The sequence below is a fragment of the Penaeus monodon genome, chromosome 1 (genome assembly GCF_015228065.2).
Source record: "Penaeus monodon isolate SGIC_2016 chromosome 1, NSTDA_Pmon_1, whole genome shotgun sequence".
Classification (NCBI taxonomy): domain Eukaryota; kingdom Metazoa; phylum Arthropoda; class Malacostraca; order Decapoda; family Penaeidae; genus Penaeus; species Penaeus monodon.
In genome coordinates, this window is record NC_051386.1 from 48,755,770 (window position 1) to 48,775,769 (window position 20,000).

General features: G+C 27.9%; 1 protein-coding gene across 1 annotated transcript in view; it reads right to left on the minus strand.

Moving 5' to 3' along the window:
• The window catches only part of LOC119573342 (zinc transporter 6-like), a 33,815-nt gene that overhangs the window by 9,006 nt on the left and 4,809 nt on the right, over positions 1 to 20,000 (minus strand). The window contains exons 2-8 of the mRNA XM_037920548.1: positions 16,847 to 16,902; positions 16,340 to 16,517; positions 14,987 to 15,029; positions 13,546 to 13,728; positions 13,060 to 13,203; positions 12,174 to 12,293; positions 11,621 to 11,723 (exon numbers count right to left, since the gene is read on the minus strand). Coding sequence (XP_037776476.1) covers positions 11,621 to 11,723; positions 12,174 to 12,293; positions 13,060 to 13,203; positions 13,546 to 13,728; positions 14,987 to 15,029; positions 16,340 to 16,517; positions 16,847 to 16,902 — 827 coding nt within the window. The remainder of the gene's footprint in view (positions 1 to 11,620; positions 11,724 to 12,173; positions 12,294 to 13,059; positions 13,204 to 13,545; positions 13,729 to 14,986; positions 15,030 to 16,339; positions 16,518 to 16,846; positions 16,903 to 20,000) is intronic.

A 20,000-nucleotide genomic window follows, 5' to 3' on the forward strand; every position in this document is an offset into this window, starting at 1 on the left:
TATTCTGAGGATAATGTTTCTTGCCGGACTCCTTTACCTGTGGGGTGTCCTAGCTCTAGTCAAGAATAATAAAACAAATGAACAAGTTATTCAAATACGTTTTTTAAATTAGTTTTGTAGAAACCTGCAACCAAGCAGGTGGCAGGAAGGATGCTGACATGGAAATAGCATCCTTCTAAAGCCAGCAATGGAATTGAACTAAAAGGTGGCAAAGGTGTAATTTCCATAGACATACCATATATAATTCTTTTGAGTAATGAAGCGAGACACACTCCCGTGGGGGGCACTGGGGATTTTATTTATTTAGTTTGTATGTTATTTTGGATTAGCATTCCGTTTATATGGATACTTGATCGGTTGTCAGGAGGGTTGTTATTTATTGATACAATTGGCATTTCATTATTTTTATAATATCCTTAGATCGATTAGGTTTATGTGAAAATTTTCCGAGTGCTAAGGGATGTGTTAACTTCGCATCATTATCAGTATGATTATATCTATGACTAGTAGTTAAAGTTGAATCTGTTAGTGGGCCCGTGTGGCTGGTTGGTTTATCACGGCCCCCGGGTTTCATATATATATATATAATATATATATAATAGAATATATAATATATAATAATAAAATGATAATATAATATTATATATATATATTATATATATATATAATATATACAATATAATATTTACTAAAACTAAACAATACTATGCATATACATATGCTATGCATGTGCATATGATATGCATATGCAAGCATATGCATTTTATATACATATCATATCATATGCATGTCAATGATGTACAATGCATATACATATGCAATACATATGCATATATATGCTATATAGCATATATAGCTATAATATATATTATATATATGTATATATATATAAAATATACAATATACATATAATATATATATATATAATATATATATATAACTAATTATATATAAAATATTATAATATATACACAATATATACCATATACATTATAATAACCACACGGACAACACACACACACACACACACAACACACAACACACACACACACACCAAACACACACCACACACACACAATAATAATATTTTTATATATAAAATATATATATAAAAATATATTTTATATTAGAGTATAAAATATATAATGTAAAAATATATATATATGATATTTTATAATATAATATCTATATATAATTATGATATATTATATATATAAGAAAATATATATATAATATAAAAACACACACCCCACAACACAACAACACACAACACACACACACAACACACACACACACACACACAAAACACAACACTATAACAACAAAACATACAAAACCACAACATACACACACACACACCATCCACACCATAACACACACTCACACCCACAAACACACACACCACACCACACACACACACCACCACACCACTACCACACACATACACAGACCATACACACACAACACACACACACAAAGAAAAAAAAAAAAAAAAAAAACACAAATACAAATAAAAAAAAAAATATTTTGTTGGTGTGTGTGTTAGGTTTTTTTGTTAAAATTTAATATTATAAATGATAATATTAAAATTATATATATATATATAATATATAGATATAGAATATATATTTATATATATTATATATATTATATATATAACTATAAAATATATATATTTTGATACTATATATTATATATCTATATAGTAAAATATTATAATAATAGTAATAAATATACTATACGTTTAAGTAAATGATTTTAATATGTATAAAATTTAATAATATATATACTACTAATAATTATCAAGAAAATAATAAATATATATAATATTATATTAGATATAAAATTAAAATATAAATATTATATGTAATTATATATAGTAATAATTAATAATATATGAATTATTATATATATATAATATATATAATATAGTAATATATATACTAAATATAATTTTATATTTATAGATATATAATATATATATATATATTTATAATAAGAATCTTAGTATAAATTATATTTAAATATTAATTAATAATTTTAATATTATTTATATATATTATAATAAGATAATATATATATAATATATTATATTATATTATTTATATATATTTAAGTTTTTATTCTATATATATATAAATAAATAATATATTACGATATATAAAATAAGTATGAAATTATAACTATTTAATATATAAGGATTTATTAAAAATAAATATTAATTATTAATCTTATATTATATATAATTTATAGTAGATATAATTATACTATGATTATTATATATAATTATGGTTATATTATATATATAATATTTATACCTATATTTTATATATCGATATTTTTATATTTAATATATTATCTTAATATATTTAATATATCACTAATATATTAAATTTAATATATAAGATATATATAATATATATATTTTAGTATATTATATATATATATATAATATATATACATTTACATTTATAAACACACACACACACACACCACACACACAATCCCCACAACACACACACACACACAATTTGTGTGTGGTGTGTGTGTGTTGTGGTGTGTGTGTGTGGTGGTGTGTGTGTGTGTTTTGTTTTGTTTTGTGGTGTTGGGGTGTGTGTGTTGTGTGGGGTGTGTGTGTGTTTGTGTGTGTTGGTGTGTGGTGTGTTGTGTGTGTGTGTGTTGTGTGTTGTGTGTGTTATATATTTTATTTTTTTATATTATATATATTTTAATCATTTTATGATTTTTTATATTTATATTTACATTATATTTTAAAATATTATATTTTTATCTTTTATTTATTATTTATATATTTATATATATTATATATTTGTGTGTGTGTTTGTGTGTGTGTGTGTGTGTGTGTGTGTGTTGTTGGTTGTGTGTGTGTGTTGTGTCTGTGGTGGTTATATTATACATGTCTATGTTATATATGTGTGTATTTTAAATATATATTATATATTATATATATAAATATAGTATTTATGATTAATATATGTAATTGTATAGTATGTGTATATAATGTTTTATATATATAATATATATATAATATATGCATATATATGCATATATATGCCATATATAATATGTATATCATATGTATTTCAATGTACATGCATATGTCATGCATATGTATATATATGTTATGCATTGCTATGAATCATATGCATATCCATATGCCCATGCTATGATATGTAATACATATGTATATGTATATGTATATGAAATATATATAATGTATATATATATAAATAGTATATATATATAAATATATAATATATAATATATATAATAAAATATATAATATACTAAAATATAATATATATATATATATTAAACGAGGCAGTGAAAAACAAGCCGCCCCCCCCGACCCACTAACAGGAGTGTGCAACTAGGATCTCACTAGCTCCATAGATATCTACTCATACTTGAGTAATGATGGCGAAGTTTTACACACACTCCCCTTGAGCACTCGGATGAAATTGATTCAGCAATTCAAATCCTAAGTCAGATGTACTGAGGTATATTTATGAGAGATGGAATAATGAAATGCCATATTGATATCAATAAATAACAACCCTCCCTGAGCAGGACTCGAATCTAAGTCATCCCAGGTATGAAACCGGAGGCCAGTGCTAATCCAACCATGCTATACCTATACATGCTAAATAAATTTCCACCGAGTGCCCACGGGGAGTGTTTGTAAAACTTCGCTATCATTACTCAAGAATGAATATATAGGTAATGTCTATGGAGCTAGTGAGATCCTAGTTGCACACTCCTTTTAGTGGGTCATGTGGCATGTGCTGGCTTTAGGAAGGATGCTATTTCCATGCTCAGAATCCTATTCCTGGCCACCGTGCTGGTGGTGCAGGTTGTATTACAGAAAACTGAATATTAGGGGAAAAAACTTAATTATGCAAATAACTGTGTTATTTGTTGTTATTATTCTTGCACTGAGCTATGGACTACCTACAGAGATGAAATGGAGTCCGTGCAAGTAAAACAGTATATTACCATCAGGATAAAACAAATCAAACGAAAAATATGGACATAGGAAAATGGCAAAACATCAATAATCACCTAAGCACAAAAGAGAAAATAACATTACACAGGGAAGGTATAGTCTTGGCACCGCACACGAGAGCGGCCACTCATGTAAGCTTAATGCCTGTATTTTGAGCCATGTAATGGTGGTGAAGCATCCAGATCAAATGGGTTAACCCCTATGATCCCTATGACACGACTATTACGTCATGAAAAAATTTGGCTTGAGGGGCAGGTGATGTGAACATGTCATCATTGGAAAATTTAACTAAGGGAAGTTGCCATCATGAGAATTTCAGCTGAAGGCCAGGTTGACAGGAATGACTCCCCACGAGTACATAAAGCTCTTGGAGGGTGATTAGATTCATTGGGCACTTAGCAAGTAGCTATTATATTATTTCCAGAAAATTCAATTACAAAAAAAAAAGGACACAACACTGTTACTTATTTTTATCATTACTGAATTAAGTTTTGGAATACCTAGAGAGATGATATGGAGTCTTTGCCGGAAAACACTCTATTATCATCTGGACAATGCAAGTCAAATGAAAAATGGCAAAAAAGCTAAAAACGCTTATGCAGAAAAACAGTAAATAACTTTAAAGAGGAGGCATGGAGTCTTGTCACTGCACATAAGGATTCTTGGCACCCGGCTTACAAGCCATGCACCTGTTACAGTAGATGCTCACGTAAGGCAAATGTATGAACCACAGGCAGGCAGTGAAGCATCTGGATCCAATGGGTTAAGTCTGATTTTATCCTTTGTGACAAACAGGTATTATGCAAACAATGACAGTGGGCATTAGTTATCATTCTCTTAGTCTATACACAATTTTTACAAATGGATTTGTCTTTTCTCTCATAAGAACTAGAATTCCTATGCTTTCCTTCATCCATCTATCTTACTGCCTATTTGTTTGCCTATCTATCCATTAATCCAGTGATCATGGTTTTATTTACTGTCCACTGTATTTTTTTGTGAATTTTGTTAAACACTGACAGCTCCACACTACCAAGGAATTAATCAGCAGACGCTGGTGACCTTAACTGATTTCCCCATTCCTTGAATTTTTCTGATAAATTGAGACTGAAGGGTATTTTTGTTGTTATATAGATTCCATAGTTGATCATTATTCAGTCTATAGTCTGAATAAAATAAGCAGTGTGCGGCATCATGGAGTTGAAATCGTCCATTTGTTGCATTTTTTTGGACCAAAATCCATGCATTAGGCTTACTTAAGTGACATCTTTTCCAGGTGTATGGCTTTCAGGCCCAGCCCAAACGAACACTCTTATTAACACTCCTTGCTATGCTATTATGCATAAGCATTTTTCTGCTGTTTTGCCATTTTCCAAAATCTATATTTGTCATTTTTTAAGCTGTATCAAGATGGTAAAGGTTCCAGTTGAGCAGTCTGCATATGACATAACTAGGTAGTCTAAAACTCTAATCAATAATAATATTAAAAAGTCACAGTGTATTATCAGCGTTTCTTTTCTTTTTTATTATTATTATTATTATTCAATATTCTGTCAGGCTGCTGACTGTCACACCTCATTACATTTTCTGGACAGATTATGTATCTATCAACTTGACATTAATCTTGCCAAATATTATCATCTCCTCATATCACAAATTATCTGGACCAAGATCATATGTATCTTGATTGAAAGTGGTAAACCCTTAATTTTTGCCCCATCATTTAAAATTAAATTAAAAAGAAAAAGGGGGTTTTCCAAAAATTTTATTTTTTAAAAAATTCGAATGAAAATATAAAATTTGTGTTTTTTTAAAAATTGATTTTGGAAAAAAAAAAAAAAATTAATGCATAAAAAAACATAGAAATTAATGTTTTGGGGGCCCCCGAAAAGGTTGGGGCAAAAAAATTTTCAAAAAAAAAGCAACCTTGAAAATTTTATAACCCAAAACAAAAACTAACCATTCTTTTTAAATATTTTTCAAAAAAATTTGAAAATTTTGGGATCAGTGCCACACCATCTGTTTTGGGGCTTCATGAACCCTTTTGGGGGGGTGCCAAAAATAACCCTCCTGTTTTAAGGAAATTTTTTTTGAAAGGTTTTATTTTTGAAAATTTTCTTTGATTGTTTTTCCAAGAAATTACTGCGCAGTAAAATTCTTTTTAACCAAAATTTTCAGGGAAAAATTAACAAAACAAAAAAAAAAGTTTGTAATAAGTTTTTCCCCAAATTTTCTTTTAGTTTTTCCCTGCCCCCAGGGTAAAATTTTGGATTTTTTTTGAATTTTAAATAAATTTTTTCCACCCCCTAACTTTTTAATATAAAAATTTGGGGAAAATTTTGGGTCTTTTTTTTAATTTTAAAATAATTTAGAAATGATCCCCGGGTTTTAAAAAATTTTTTTCCCCTGGGACTTCGGTTGGGAATTTTTGGCATTTAGTAACTGGTTTTGATCCTGGGTTTTTATGGGATCTTATCGGGGTCCCTCGGATTAAAAATCAATGCTTTTTTTTCCCCTTTTTCTAAAAATTTACCCAGTTTTCCTTTTGGTTTGGTTTAAAATCTTTTTCCCTCCAAAATGTAAAAATGTGAAAATTTGCTCAACCCCCAAATTTTATATAGAATGAAGCCTTAAAAACACTTTTTTTTTTTCAGGGATAGGGCCCCGGGGGGCAGGTTTTTTTCCCCTTTGATTTTTTTTTGTTTTAAAAGGTTTTTTCTTTTTTTTTTTTTTTTGGGTTTTTTGCTTTTTTTTTTTTTTTTTTTTTTTCGTTTTTTTTGTTTTTGTTTTTTTGGGCTCGGGCCCGGGGGCGGTTGGTTTCAGGGGGTTTAAAAATTTTTAAATATAAATATTTTTTTATAAATTTAAAATAAATATTGGGATAATTATAAATTTATATCTAAAAATTTTTTTTTTTTAAACATTATATTTTTTTAATTCAATACTATAAACTTTTCTTCTAGTGGGCTTGGGAGTAATATCTAGGCAATATAAATAATATAAATGTGAATATTTTAATATAATAATATATATAATAATATATATAAATTGATATTTTGCTTATTATATTATATAATATATAAATATAATAATACATATAAAGAAAACAAATGATAATAGAAATAAAATAAATAAATGAATAAAAAAAAAACATAGAAACAAACTGAAATATAACCCAAAGCAAAAAAAAAAAAAAGACAAAAAAAAAAGAAAAAAAATAAATATAAAAAAAAAAAAAAAAAAAAAAAAAAAAAAAAAAAAAAAAAAAATAAAACCCCAAAAAACAAAAAAAAAAACAAAAAAAACAAACCCCAAACAACACACCACACACACAACAACCACACACCACACCCCCCCCCCCAAAACCCCAAAACCCCCCACCCCACAAACACACAAAACACAACCACACACAACACAACCACACACACACAACCCCACAACACACACACAACACACACCAAACACCACAAAACCCCCCCAAAAAAATAAAAAAAAAACAAAAAACAAAAAAAAAAACAAAAAAAAAAAAAAAAAAAAAAATTTGGGGTGGGTGATTTTTTTTTGTTTGGTATTTGTTTTTTTTTTGGGGTTTTTTAAAAATTAAAATTATAAAATATATATATTTAATATATATAATAAGCTATATATAATTTTTTTTAATATATATATATATATAAAGAATTATAATATATTTTTAAATATATTTAATAAATATGAATATAATTATAAAAATTTTTAAAAATTTTAATAATGGTTAAAAAAAGGGTTTTTTAAAATATATAAATAAATAATTAATTTTATATCAATAAATAAAAATAATAAATATAAATCTAAAAAAAAAATTATAATTAAATATAAAATAATCTTAAATTTTAAAAAATTAAAAAAATTAAATTTAATTTAAAATTTGAAATAATTTTAAATTTAATTTAAATATATAATAATAAATTTTAATATAAATTTATAAAATATATAATTTAATATATATTTATTATAAATATAATATTATATTATTAATATATTTTTTAATATGTTTATGTTAAAATTTTAAAATTATTTTATTAAAAGAATATATAATATTTTTAAAATTTTATATATTATAATATTTTTAAATAATATATTTAAAATTTAAAATATAATTATATATGATTTTTTATAATATTTTTAAATATAATTATATTTTTATTTAAAAATTAAAATTTGTATAATATTATTAAAATTTTTAATTTAAATAAAAAATTTTAATTATAAATAAAAATCAATTTATAATAAAAAAATTTTATATTTTTTTAAAAAAATTTATTATATTATATTTAAATTTTTTTTAATAAATTTATAATATTTATTTATTATATTTTTTTTAATATAAAATAAAAATATATATAAAAATAAAATAAATAAATAAAATTAATTTATTTATATCCAAAAATAAAATTTATATCCATAATTAATTTTTTTAAAATATATATATATATATAAAATATAAAAATATTTTAGATATTATATATAATATAATATTATATAATGATATATATAGATAAAATTTAATTATCCATTTAATAATATTTTAATAAAAATAATATTTAATTTTATATTAAATATATATATATATATATAAGTTAAAATTATATATATTATATTATAATATTAATTATAAAAAAAAAAAAAAATTTAAAAAAAAAAATATTTTTTTTTTTTTTTTTCTTTTTTAAAAAAAAAATTGTGTGTGGTGGTGGTGTGTTTTTGGGGGGGGGGTGGGGGGGTGGGGTGTGGGGGGGGGTGGGGGTGGGTTGTGGTGGGGGATGTGTTGGGGTTGTGTGGGGGTTGGGGGGGTGGGGTTTTGGGTGTGTGTGTGTGTGTTTTGGTGTGTGGGTTAGTGTGTGTGTGTGTGTGTGGGGGTTTTCCCTTTTTTTTTCTTTTTTTTTTTTGGTTTTTTTTATTTTTTTTTTTTTTTTTTGGGTTTTTTTTTTTTTTTTTTTTTTTTTTTTTGTTTTTTTTATATCTATAATATATTTTATATTTATATCTATTATAATAATAATATATTATATATATTATTTTTATGTTATATTTTTTGTTTGTTTTTGTTTTTTTTTTTTTTTTGTTTTGTTTTGGTTTTATTTAAAATGATATGTTTTAATTGTATATTAATAAATTATATATATTAATATATATATTATGATAATTAATGAAAGATTTTGAAAATTATATATATATTTATATATATAATATTATACATAATCTAATAATATAATATATTATGAATGTATAAATTTACATATAAATCAATTTTAAAATTATTATAATATATATAAAAGAATGAAAACCAATGCACATGAAGAAAGATTATAAATTTTGAAAAGAAATAAAAAGAAAAAAAAAAAAAATAAAAAAAAAAAAAATAAAAAAAAAAAAAAATTTTAAAAAAAAAAAATTAAAAAAAAAAAAAAACCCACCGGAAAAAAAAAAGAAAAAGAAAAAAGGGGGGAAAAACAACCAAAAAAAAAGAAAAAAACAAAAAAAAAATAATTTCCCCCATCCCCTCCTCGGGAAAGTTCAGTTAAACCTAATATTAATATTATAAGGAGGAATTAAATCCTTGTATCAATAAATAAACCCCCTCCTACAGGCCCGATTAATATAAGGTATGAAAGGGAATTAATAAAACTTTAAAAACCCTTACAGCTTAAAAAAAATTTTCCAGAGGCCCCGGGGGAGTGTTTTAACTGCACTTACTCAAAAATAATTTTAAGGATGCATGGAGTGTAACCCTATTAAAACCTTTTTTTTAAAGTATTCGGGGTTTTAGGAAGGGATCTATTTAAACCCTTTTTCCGGGCCAGTGGGGGGTTTGAGGTGAAAAAAAAATGAAATTAAAAAAAAACTAATTTCAAAAACGGGTTTTTGGATTATTTGACTGGTAGGAATCGGTAAAATGGACCCCAAAGAAAAAGAATTCTCGGGAAAAAACAAATAAACGAAAAAAACAAAAAAGGAAAAAATAAAAAATCCCAACACAAAAGAAAAAAATTTACAAAAAGGATACCCCCGCCCCCAAAGGGAAGTGCAATCTGTATTTACCCTGAAATTGGTAAAGTAGATCAAATTTTTAACCCTATGACCCTAGAACGATATTACGTCATAAAAAAATTTGGTTTGGGGGGCGGGTAGTGAACATTACTTTGGGAAAAATTTAAAACAAAGGGGAATTGCCATCAGAAATTTCGCGAAGCCGGTTGACAGGAATGACTCCCCCGAGTACATAAAGCTCTTGGAGGGTGATTAGTTTCATTGGGCACTTAGCAAGTAGCTTTTATATTATTTCCAGAAAATTAAATTACAAAAAAAAAAGGACACAACACTGTTACTTTTTTATCATTACTGAATTAATTTTTGGAATACCTAGAGAGATGATATGGAGTCTTTCCCGGAAAAAACTCTATTATCATCTGGACAATGCAAGTCAAATGAAAAATGGCAAAAAGCAAAAAAAACTTAGCAGAAAAACAGTAAATAACTTTAAGAGGAGGCATGGAGTCTTGTCACTGCACATAAGGATTCTGGCACCGGCTTACAAGCCATGCACCTGTTACAGTAGATGCTCACGTAAGGCAAATGTATGAACCACAGGCAGGCAGTGAAGCATCTGGATCCAATGGGTTAAGTCTGATTTTATCCTTGTGACAAACAGGTATTATGCAAACAATGACAGTGGGCATTAGTTATCATTCTCTTAGTCTATACACAATTTTTACAAATGGATTTGTCTTTCTCTCATAAGAACTAGAATTCCTATGCTTTCCTTCATCCATCTATCTTACTGCCTATTTGTTTGCCTATCTATCCATTAATCCAGTGATCATGGTTTTATTTACTGTCCACTGTATTTTTTTGTGAATTTTGTTAAACACTGACAGCTCCACACTACCAAGGAATTAATCAGCAGACGCTGGTGACCTTAACTGATTTCCCCATTCCTTGAATTTTTCTGATAAATTGAGACTGAAGGGTATTTTTGTTGTTATATAGATTCCATAGTTGATCATTATTCAGTCTATAGTCTGAATAAAATAAGCAGTGTGCGGCATCATGGAGTTGAAATCGTCCATTTGTTGCATTTTTTTGGAACCAAAATCCATGCATTAGGCTTACTTAAGTGACATCTTTTCCAGGTGTATGGCTTTCAGGCCCAGCCCAAACGAACACTCTTATTAACACTCCTTGCTATGCTATTATGCATAAGCATTTTTCTGCTGTTTTGCCATTTTCCAAAATCTATATTTGTCATTTTTTAAGCTGTATCAAGATGGTAAAGGTTCCTGTTGAGCAGTCTGCATATGACCTAACTAGGTAGTCTAAAACTCTAATCAATAATAATATTAAAAAGTCACAGTGTATTATCTGCATTTCTTTTCTTTTTTTATTATTATTATTATTCAATATTCTGTCAGGCTGCTGACTGTACATCACCTCATTACAATTTTCTGGACCAGAATTATGTATCTATCAACTTGACATTAATCTTGCCAAATATTTATCATCTCTCTATGAAAATGAAATGACAATGTGGTACACTCCATCAATATAACTTACCTGGAGTAAGATACTGGCAGAGCAAACGCATAGAGGAAACATAGTGGTGATAGTGAGGATTGCAATGATCAGAGCTGCTATGCTATCTGCTGCCTGGTAGTTGCTGTGGATTGAAAGTGGTAAAAAAGGGAAGAATTAACCTTCTATTACAGATAATCTGGCAGCTTTGCTTGACGTTCTTGACTTCCTTTTTTTCTTTCTTTCTTTTTCATACTGCACATGAAATATCTTACATACATATGTATATTTTGATATAAAATGTGATAACTCAAACACTTGATGTATGCAGTGTCAACTAATAAATTTGGTAAAATCTGGAAAGTTTCCTCCAGTCAACACGCATTAACCTAAATTTACTTTTTCCACTATCATGAGATAAATAAATTTAGTAATGGATGTTTTACTTCATCATTAACCCTTAAATCATTTCTATAACAGCTTAAAATATTTAAAATTAAATAACTGAAAAAAATAAATGAAAAATAACATATATGGCTAAATGCACAAGGAAATATGCTTGAAGAATAAATACAAAACAAATAAAAGAACTCACTATATCTCCAGGATGATATTGTCTCCAATGATTGCCAGGAAACCTGCAATTGATATGAGAACCACTGGATTCACTCTTGGCAGGAGCACACGTGACAGGGCTGGCACATAGTTGCAAAGACTGGAGGAGAGAAGAGAGCCAAAACACCAAGTTATGATCAAAATTATTTCTATCCTCTAAACAAAGACTCAGACCTGAAATGTAATAGATGGCATGCACAAATTCAAGACAAAAATAAATAAGTACATTATAATCATAATCACTATGTATTTTAGTTTTATATTCATACATAAATCAGTCCCTAATAAATATTCACCATCTATTTCTTCATCTTAACCCTTTTCTGACGGGCAGTATTCATAGCGGCCAGGGCCTCGCTGCTGGGGGCTTATATCGTCGCCCTAGCATGCACGACCACTCATGCCAAATACCAGCATCCCATGCCATTTCTTCGTAATACTACGAGCATATATTGTATTTTCACTTTTCATAATTTTTCAAAGTCTCTACTTGCCATATTTCCTGATAAATCGAGACTGAAGGATATTTTTGTTGTTATATAGACTCCATAGTTGATCATTATTCAGTCTATAGTCTGAATAAAATAAGCAGTGTGCAGCATCATGGAGTTGAAATTGTCGGTTTGTTGCACTTTTTTTTTTTTTATAGTAAAAATGAGAAAGTGTTAAAAACGACTTAATCACACTTTCACTGGCAGAAAAATAATATTTTGCCGTGATTGTAACAAAAAATAACTCATGGCATCTCCATACATACACCATGGCATGTACATACATGCCCCCGGCAGATAGTCCTGCCATGCCATGGCATGTGCGTACATGCCACCCGTCGGCAAAGGGTTAAGTGAAAATTCCAGTACTCTCACCTCTGGCACATATCAGCTACATGCTCCTGCAACAGTGATGATTGAGATGCACGTAAAACTTGAGTGAGGGGAGGATTGTGAGCCAGGACTGTCATGCCAAGGTGAAGTAGCAATCCCACTATGCCACCCATGCATAACATGCCCCTGAAAACATTTTACAATTAACAAAGAATAAATAAAAGAATGAGGTATCATATTTCATTGTTTGGAGCATCAATGCATTTTGCAGTTACTTTTACTAACTTAAATCCATGGCCAATATTGTACTTGGTACATACTGCTGATTCCATCTTAAATCATTAGTGTATCTACCTGGACGTCAAGTTCATATCACCATTCAGAGCTAGATATGTTCTTCATAATTGTGAAAACACCAATAAAATTCTGAAGTGGAGATATTATATAAACATATCCTACTTTTTCTTTCTTTCTCTATTGCTGATCTATGGCAATATCAAAAGAAATATGGTATGTGGTTTCACTTACGTATGTACTTCTTCTGGCTCCAGTAGTCTCTCAATGCATTCCTTAACAATAATGACTGCACCAAGTAATGAGAGAGTCACAGAAGCGAACACAGCCAGGGCTTCACATCTCCGGTATCCGAAGGTGAATGTTGGTGTGGCCTTTTGACTCTCAGCCCATACACACACTAAGCACGTTACCAAACTGGGGAGGGAGAGAATAGGGAAAGCAAAATTACTTACATTTGTTAGAGAGGAATCGAACATGTACACATTTAATCATATAAACATGCATGTACATGCATGCAGACACATGACTATATAAACATAGATTTATAGAACAACTATTTTCTGAAATGGCACAAAAAAATTTGTATTTCAATACAAAAACTATTAGGTATGGTATCAGCGTAAAAAATATATATATATATACATATTCTTTTACATTCAATATATGTATAGCATCTATTTAGTCAGAATCCTCTACATTATCACAATGATAAAGATAATGATAATGATAATGATAATCATAATGACAATAACAATAATAACAACAATAAAATATTATTCACCTTATTATCACAGTGATAAAAACAATATTAACAATAGTCTACCTACAACAAAGATGATGATACTACTACTATTACTGCAATTGCTACTGTTAATAATAAAATAATAATAATAATAATAATAATAATAATAATAATAATAATAATAATAATAATAATAGTAATAGTAATAGTTAATAATAATAATAATATAATAATAATAATAATAATAATAATAATAATAATAATAATAATAATAATAATAATAATAATAATAATAATAATAAAAAATAAAAATAATAAAAATAATAAAAATAATAAAAATAATGATAATAACAATAACAATAATAATGATGATGATGATGGAGATGACCATCATCATCATCATCATACTGAATACAGAATAGTCTACTGGATGATGACGATGATGACGGTGACTATAATAATGATAATGATAATAATGATGATTATAATGATGATGGTGGTAATGATTGATGATGTCTGAGATGATGAGTGTTGATAATGATTATTGATAATGAATGATGATGATGATGATGATGATATGCCATTATCATTATAATATTATCACTATTATTATCATTATTAATATTATCACTATTATTATCATTATATAAAATATATAATCTAACCAGCAAGGCCTCATCACTGGCTAAGGAACTGATGATGACAATTTTTTTTTTTTTTTTTTTTTTTTTTATGAAAAAAAAGAGCATTTCAGTAATGCTATATCATCTGACATAACATCTTTTTGAATTTAGAAAAAGAAAACTTTTTCACTTCTGCTCACCTATTCATCTCCTCTTGGAAAACGCAAACATTTAAAAGTGAAAGCTGCTCTCCCGTCTAATACTGGAGAAGAACACAACCAGACTAAACTAAAGGAAACTATCTTACCTTAATAAGCTAAACCACGAGAGGTATGTGTATGCCATGAGAGCTAGAATATATGAAGAAAGAAAAAGAAAATTAGACCAGACAAATCATAGGTAAAGAGAACAGAAAAGCTACATTTCAAAAATATGTTGCATAAAAAACATGATATAAAGCATATGATATATCACTGAAAACTTTAAAAGGACAAAAAAAAATCTCTCTCTCTCTCTCTCTCTCTCTCTCTCTCTCTCTCTCCTCTCTCTCTTTTCCTCTCTCTCCTATATATATATATATATATATATATATATGTATACATATGTATAAAATATAAAAATAATATATATATATATATCTATATATATATATATAATATATATAATATATATATATATATATTGTATATATATGTGTATATATGGATATATATGATATATATGTATAAAATAAGTAAAATATGTAGAAGAGGGGATATATATATATATATAATAATATAAAATAGATAATATATATAGATATATATATATTTATATAATAAACATATAATATTTTATATATATATGATAGATTGGGATACATATGTATTAAATATGAATAAATTAATATTTTAGAGATATATATAGATATTAAATATATGAATTATAAATAGTGATAAAAATATATATCTATATATAAAATTTGATATATATTTTGTAGATATATAAAATATATATATAGATATATAATATTTTATATTATATATATATATAGATATTATTATAATATATAATATTATATTTTATATATTTGTGTATATATTATATATATTAATAATATATATAAAATATTTTATTTTATATATATATATATATATATATATATATATATATTAAAATATGATATATTAATATATATATATATATATATATATATATATATTATAATATATATAATATATATATATATACATATATATATCATATATTAATATAATTATATATAATATATATACATATATATAATGTATAATATATATATATATATTATATATACTATATATATAATATATATCATATATATATAAATATATATATATATATATATATATATATATATATATATATATATATATAGTATAATATTATGCATATATATTATGATATATATATCATATATATATATATTGCATATATATATTATATATATATAATATATAATGCATATTATATTAATATATGCATATATATATATGCATATATATATATTATATATTATATATTGTATATATATATATATATATGCATATTGACAGATGCATAGTTATAAAATATAAAATTCCAATATTTATATTCTGAAATCCTAACCAACTCCCAAAGCATTGCCCCGAGCATGACTCACCCATACTTCGAGTAGCATGGCACCACGAAAGGAGCAAGAGGGTGGCTAAGAGGTTCACAGCAACGAGGCCTAAGGTTTGCTGTGCCTCTCTCTGATTGAACAACCATACGAGTTCTTGGATAAAGCTCTGCAGAGATGACAGTGATGCAGCTCCCTCCTTGAACGGTCGAATAAAGTACTGTTGGTGGATTCCCTTTTTGTTAGTTGTGTATTAAGGCTCCCAGGGATAAAGAGATTGTTGCTTAAATCCAGTTCATAAATCATTACAATATGAAAGAGAAACACATTATTTTTCTAAATATGTCTAATGTGTCATGACAGGTGCATTCACATGCCAGCCTATAGACATTATTTAATGTCCCTATATTGTTAATCATATGCAAAAGTTTGTATCCTCTTTTTGATATCAAGTGAAGCTTATCAAAACAATTCTCCTGAATATAATGTAATTTTTTACTAAAGACTCTGAATATGCTGAATGTCATTCTAAACAGCAACGAAACTTACATGAGGTGTTTCTTCGTCACATTCAGCATTGTTTGCTCTTTGCCGTACTCCATTTCCTGTAAAGAGAGCATACACAAATAACATGACAATATTTTGTCAGTTACTTATCAGTATACAAAATATCTCACTCATACACACCATAGTTTCCTTCCTATCATACTCTATATCTCAGTTATTGGTTTCTATTTAGTTTAAGATGCTATTTGCTACAAAGCATTCATAGGTTTTATTCTCTTCCCTTCTCTCTTTAAAAATATTTTTAGGGGGAATGAGAGTCAGCACGGCAGAGGGGCAACACAGGCAAGATGCATATCCACATTATATTTATATGACTTGGCAGAATCCATGCTTCACCTCTGACTTGAAAAAATGGATAAAGAATTATATAATGAAGCCCATTCCAGCCTTGGCACCAGAAAACAGCAACAAAAATGGACAAATAAAAATGCCATTACAACACAAACTCTATCACTAAAGAAGTCCCAGCCTTGAAAACAATGATTTTCTTGTTAGTAAAAAAAAAAAAAATCACTTTATCATAAATCTGTTATAAAAAAGTACTTCTCCTGATAATACCATCAGTGTTGAAAACAAAAAACAATGGATTTCTTTCCACACCTGAATTATGGCAGTTATCAAGGACAAAGATTTACAATCATTTAGAGCTCCTCCATGGACAAAGACACTGATAAAGGAGGTCTATTTCAGATGACTGGTAAAATAGTAGATTATCACAGACTGATAAAACTGATTTTGCCAATACTTCAGTAATTTAACAGTACGTTATCCTACACTAAATAAAGGCAGAAAAAAAATATTGGTTTTGCTTTAACACACTCACAATGGGAGCCCCTGGTGCCATACTGAACCATGGTCTCTAAGCTCTTGGATGTGGCATATATAACTGCTTAGGTAATGAGGGTAAAAAGAGGTTTTAAGCCTACTTTTGATGAGCTGTTTCTCTCCAATGACTGCAGCCAGGACCAAACAAGGACACAACTGTTTACTACACACAACATACTTGATCACACATGACATGAAGACATCATCTTGATGTGTGGGGTGGTCTAACAAGATATGATAAAACAACAACTTGGCATGAATGGGTATAGTACAGAGTAATTTTGAGATGAATAGCTGATATGAACGATAAATAAGAAAACATACTTTATCTCAGAATTATGCTACTCCTTTCAGGTTATACAGTTGTCTCTTGATTTTTAGAACTTTAGAAAAAAATATTTCTATGACTGAGAATTATAATATAATATTATCAATACTAAATCCAGATAGAATTACTGATAATGGAATCTTTTTAAATCAGTAAGTTCATGAGATTAAGGAAATAAATGTATGTAATTAAAGCCTATTTAAGAAATAAACCTAATCAAAGACTGAATGTTTACTCTCCTGAAAAATGATCACTTTTGTGTAATTACTTGTTACAAAGTATTATTAATAATGCCTCTCCTCAATCACTACTTGAAATAAAATCTCTTAATCCATAAAATTAATCATAAATAAATGACAATGTACACTTGGTTTTCCTTCTTTTAAAAGAGAGAAAAAACTGCTGGAGAGTGATAAACAAAGACAGACAGACTCACTCACTCACTCACTCACTCACTCACTCACTCACTCACTCACTCACTCACTCACTCACTCACTCACTCACTCACTCACTCACTCACTCACTCACTCACTCACTCACTCACTCATCACTCACTCATGCACTCACTCATCACTCACTCATGCACTCACTCATGCACTCACTCACTCACTCACTCACTCACTCACTCACTGAGAAAGGAAAGAACTTCCTCAACTTGGTGCAATGTCACACACGAGAGGAGTTTTCAGGCAAGCAATGCAGTTGAATATTAACCAATGAATTGAAAGATATAGAAAAATGTATATGTATCTCATTCTTATACTTTAAAATGGCATTACAATTCTTTTGATTTACTGTGACAAATGCAGTTAAGTTATGAATAAAAATGAATAATTCCATAATGCAAGCAATGTCACTCATAGGTTTCAATGTTAGATCTTCATAGGAATCATAGGTTATACAGAATTCTGGGAAGAATATGACAAACATGCATTAATTTCACCTTCTGCTTATGACATGACTTATTCTCATTCCATATTTTTCTACATTTGGGCCAATTTTCAGGTTCATTTCAAGTTTTATGGATTCTGCTCCGGTGTCAAGGCATTGCAGAGAAGCTATGTTTGCTGTCTTTTGAGTGAGGAGCTTTTTTAACTAGCTAAAGACATCTGTGGTTTAATATAGAAAAAGTAAAGTGAAAATAATAAAAATATCTGTGAAACAAAACAAAACAAAAAAAAGTAGGATGCAAATTGGTTATATGGCAGAATTCAGCTACAAACGGAAAAAGAAATTCAAAAAGTACTACCATGCTATGCTAACTAGTGCAATACTATTAACACACACAGGATGACATCCTATCACACTGTGGCTAAACAATAGTCATGTCTGTTGACATCAAATAATAGTGTGCAGTCAAGCCTGCTCTAAGATGTGTGTCCTAAATTGTGGTTTGCTTGTTTGGTCCTGGATACTGTCACTGAAGACAAACAGCACCTCAAAAGTAAGCTTAAATTCCCTTTTTTGATTCATTTCCTAAACAATTATTTTTGACATAGCCAATATTATAAACAGCAGGGTAAATGTGTTTCCCATGCTTCTAGTTTTTCTGTCAAATGGCTCACTGTGCATGAAGCATAAAACTTGGCTTGTTATGGCCTACAATTCTGAAATCTAACCACCATTCTCTCCATAAACATATCATAAAATTATGGATGGTTCATCTTGCTGAACAGCTGTGGCTTATTCTTAGAGGAACAAGCATTCAAGGTCTCAGGATGATGCAGTAGGGTGGCCAGTTCCTTTCCACTCTGATTTTATTTCCAGCAAGAAGCCCTTACTCATTTATAGCTGAGTCAACTGGGAGGGGCTGACTGTGACTTTGCAGTTGCAAAGCCAGTACTCTATTACTCAACTTATGCCCCCTTGTATGCTTTAATTGATGGAATATTTAATGCATCTGTGTATATGAATCTACCTATGTACATACTTTTATATATGCAAACAGAGATAAAACAATACTAAGGGACAGACAGACAGACA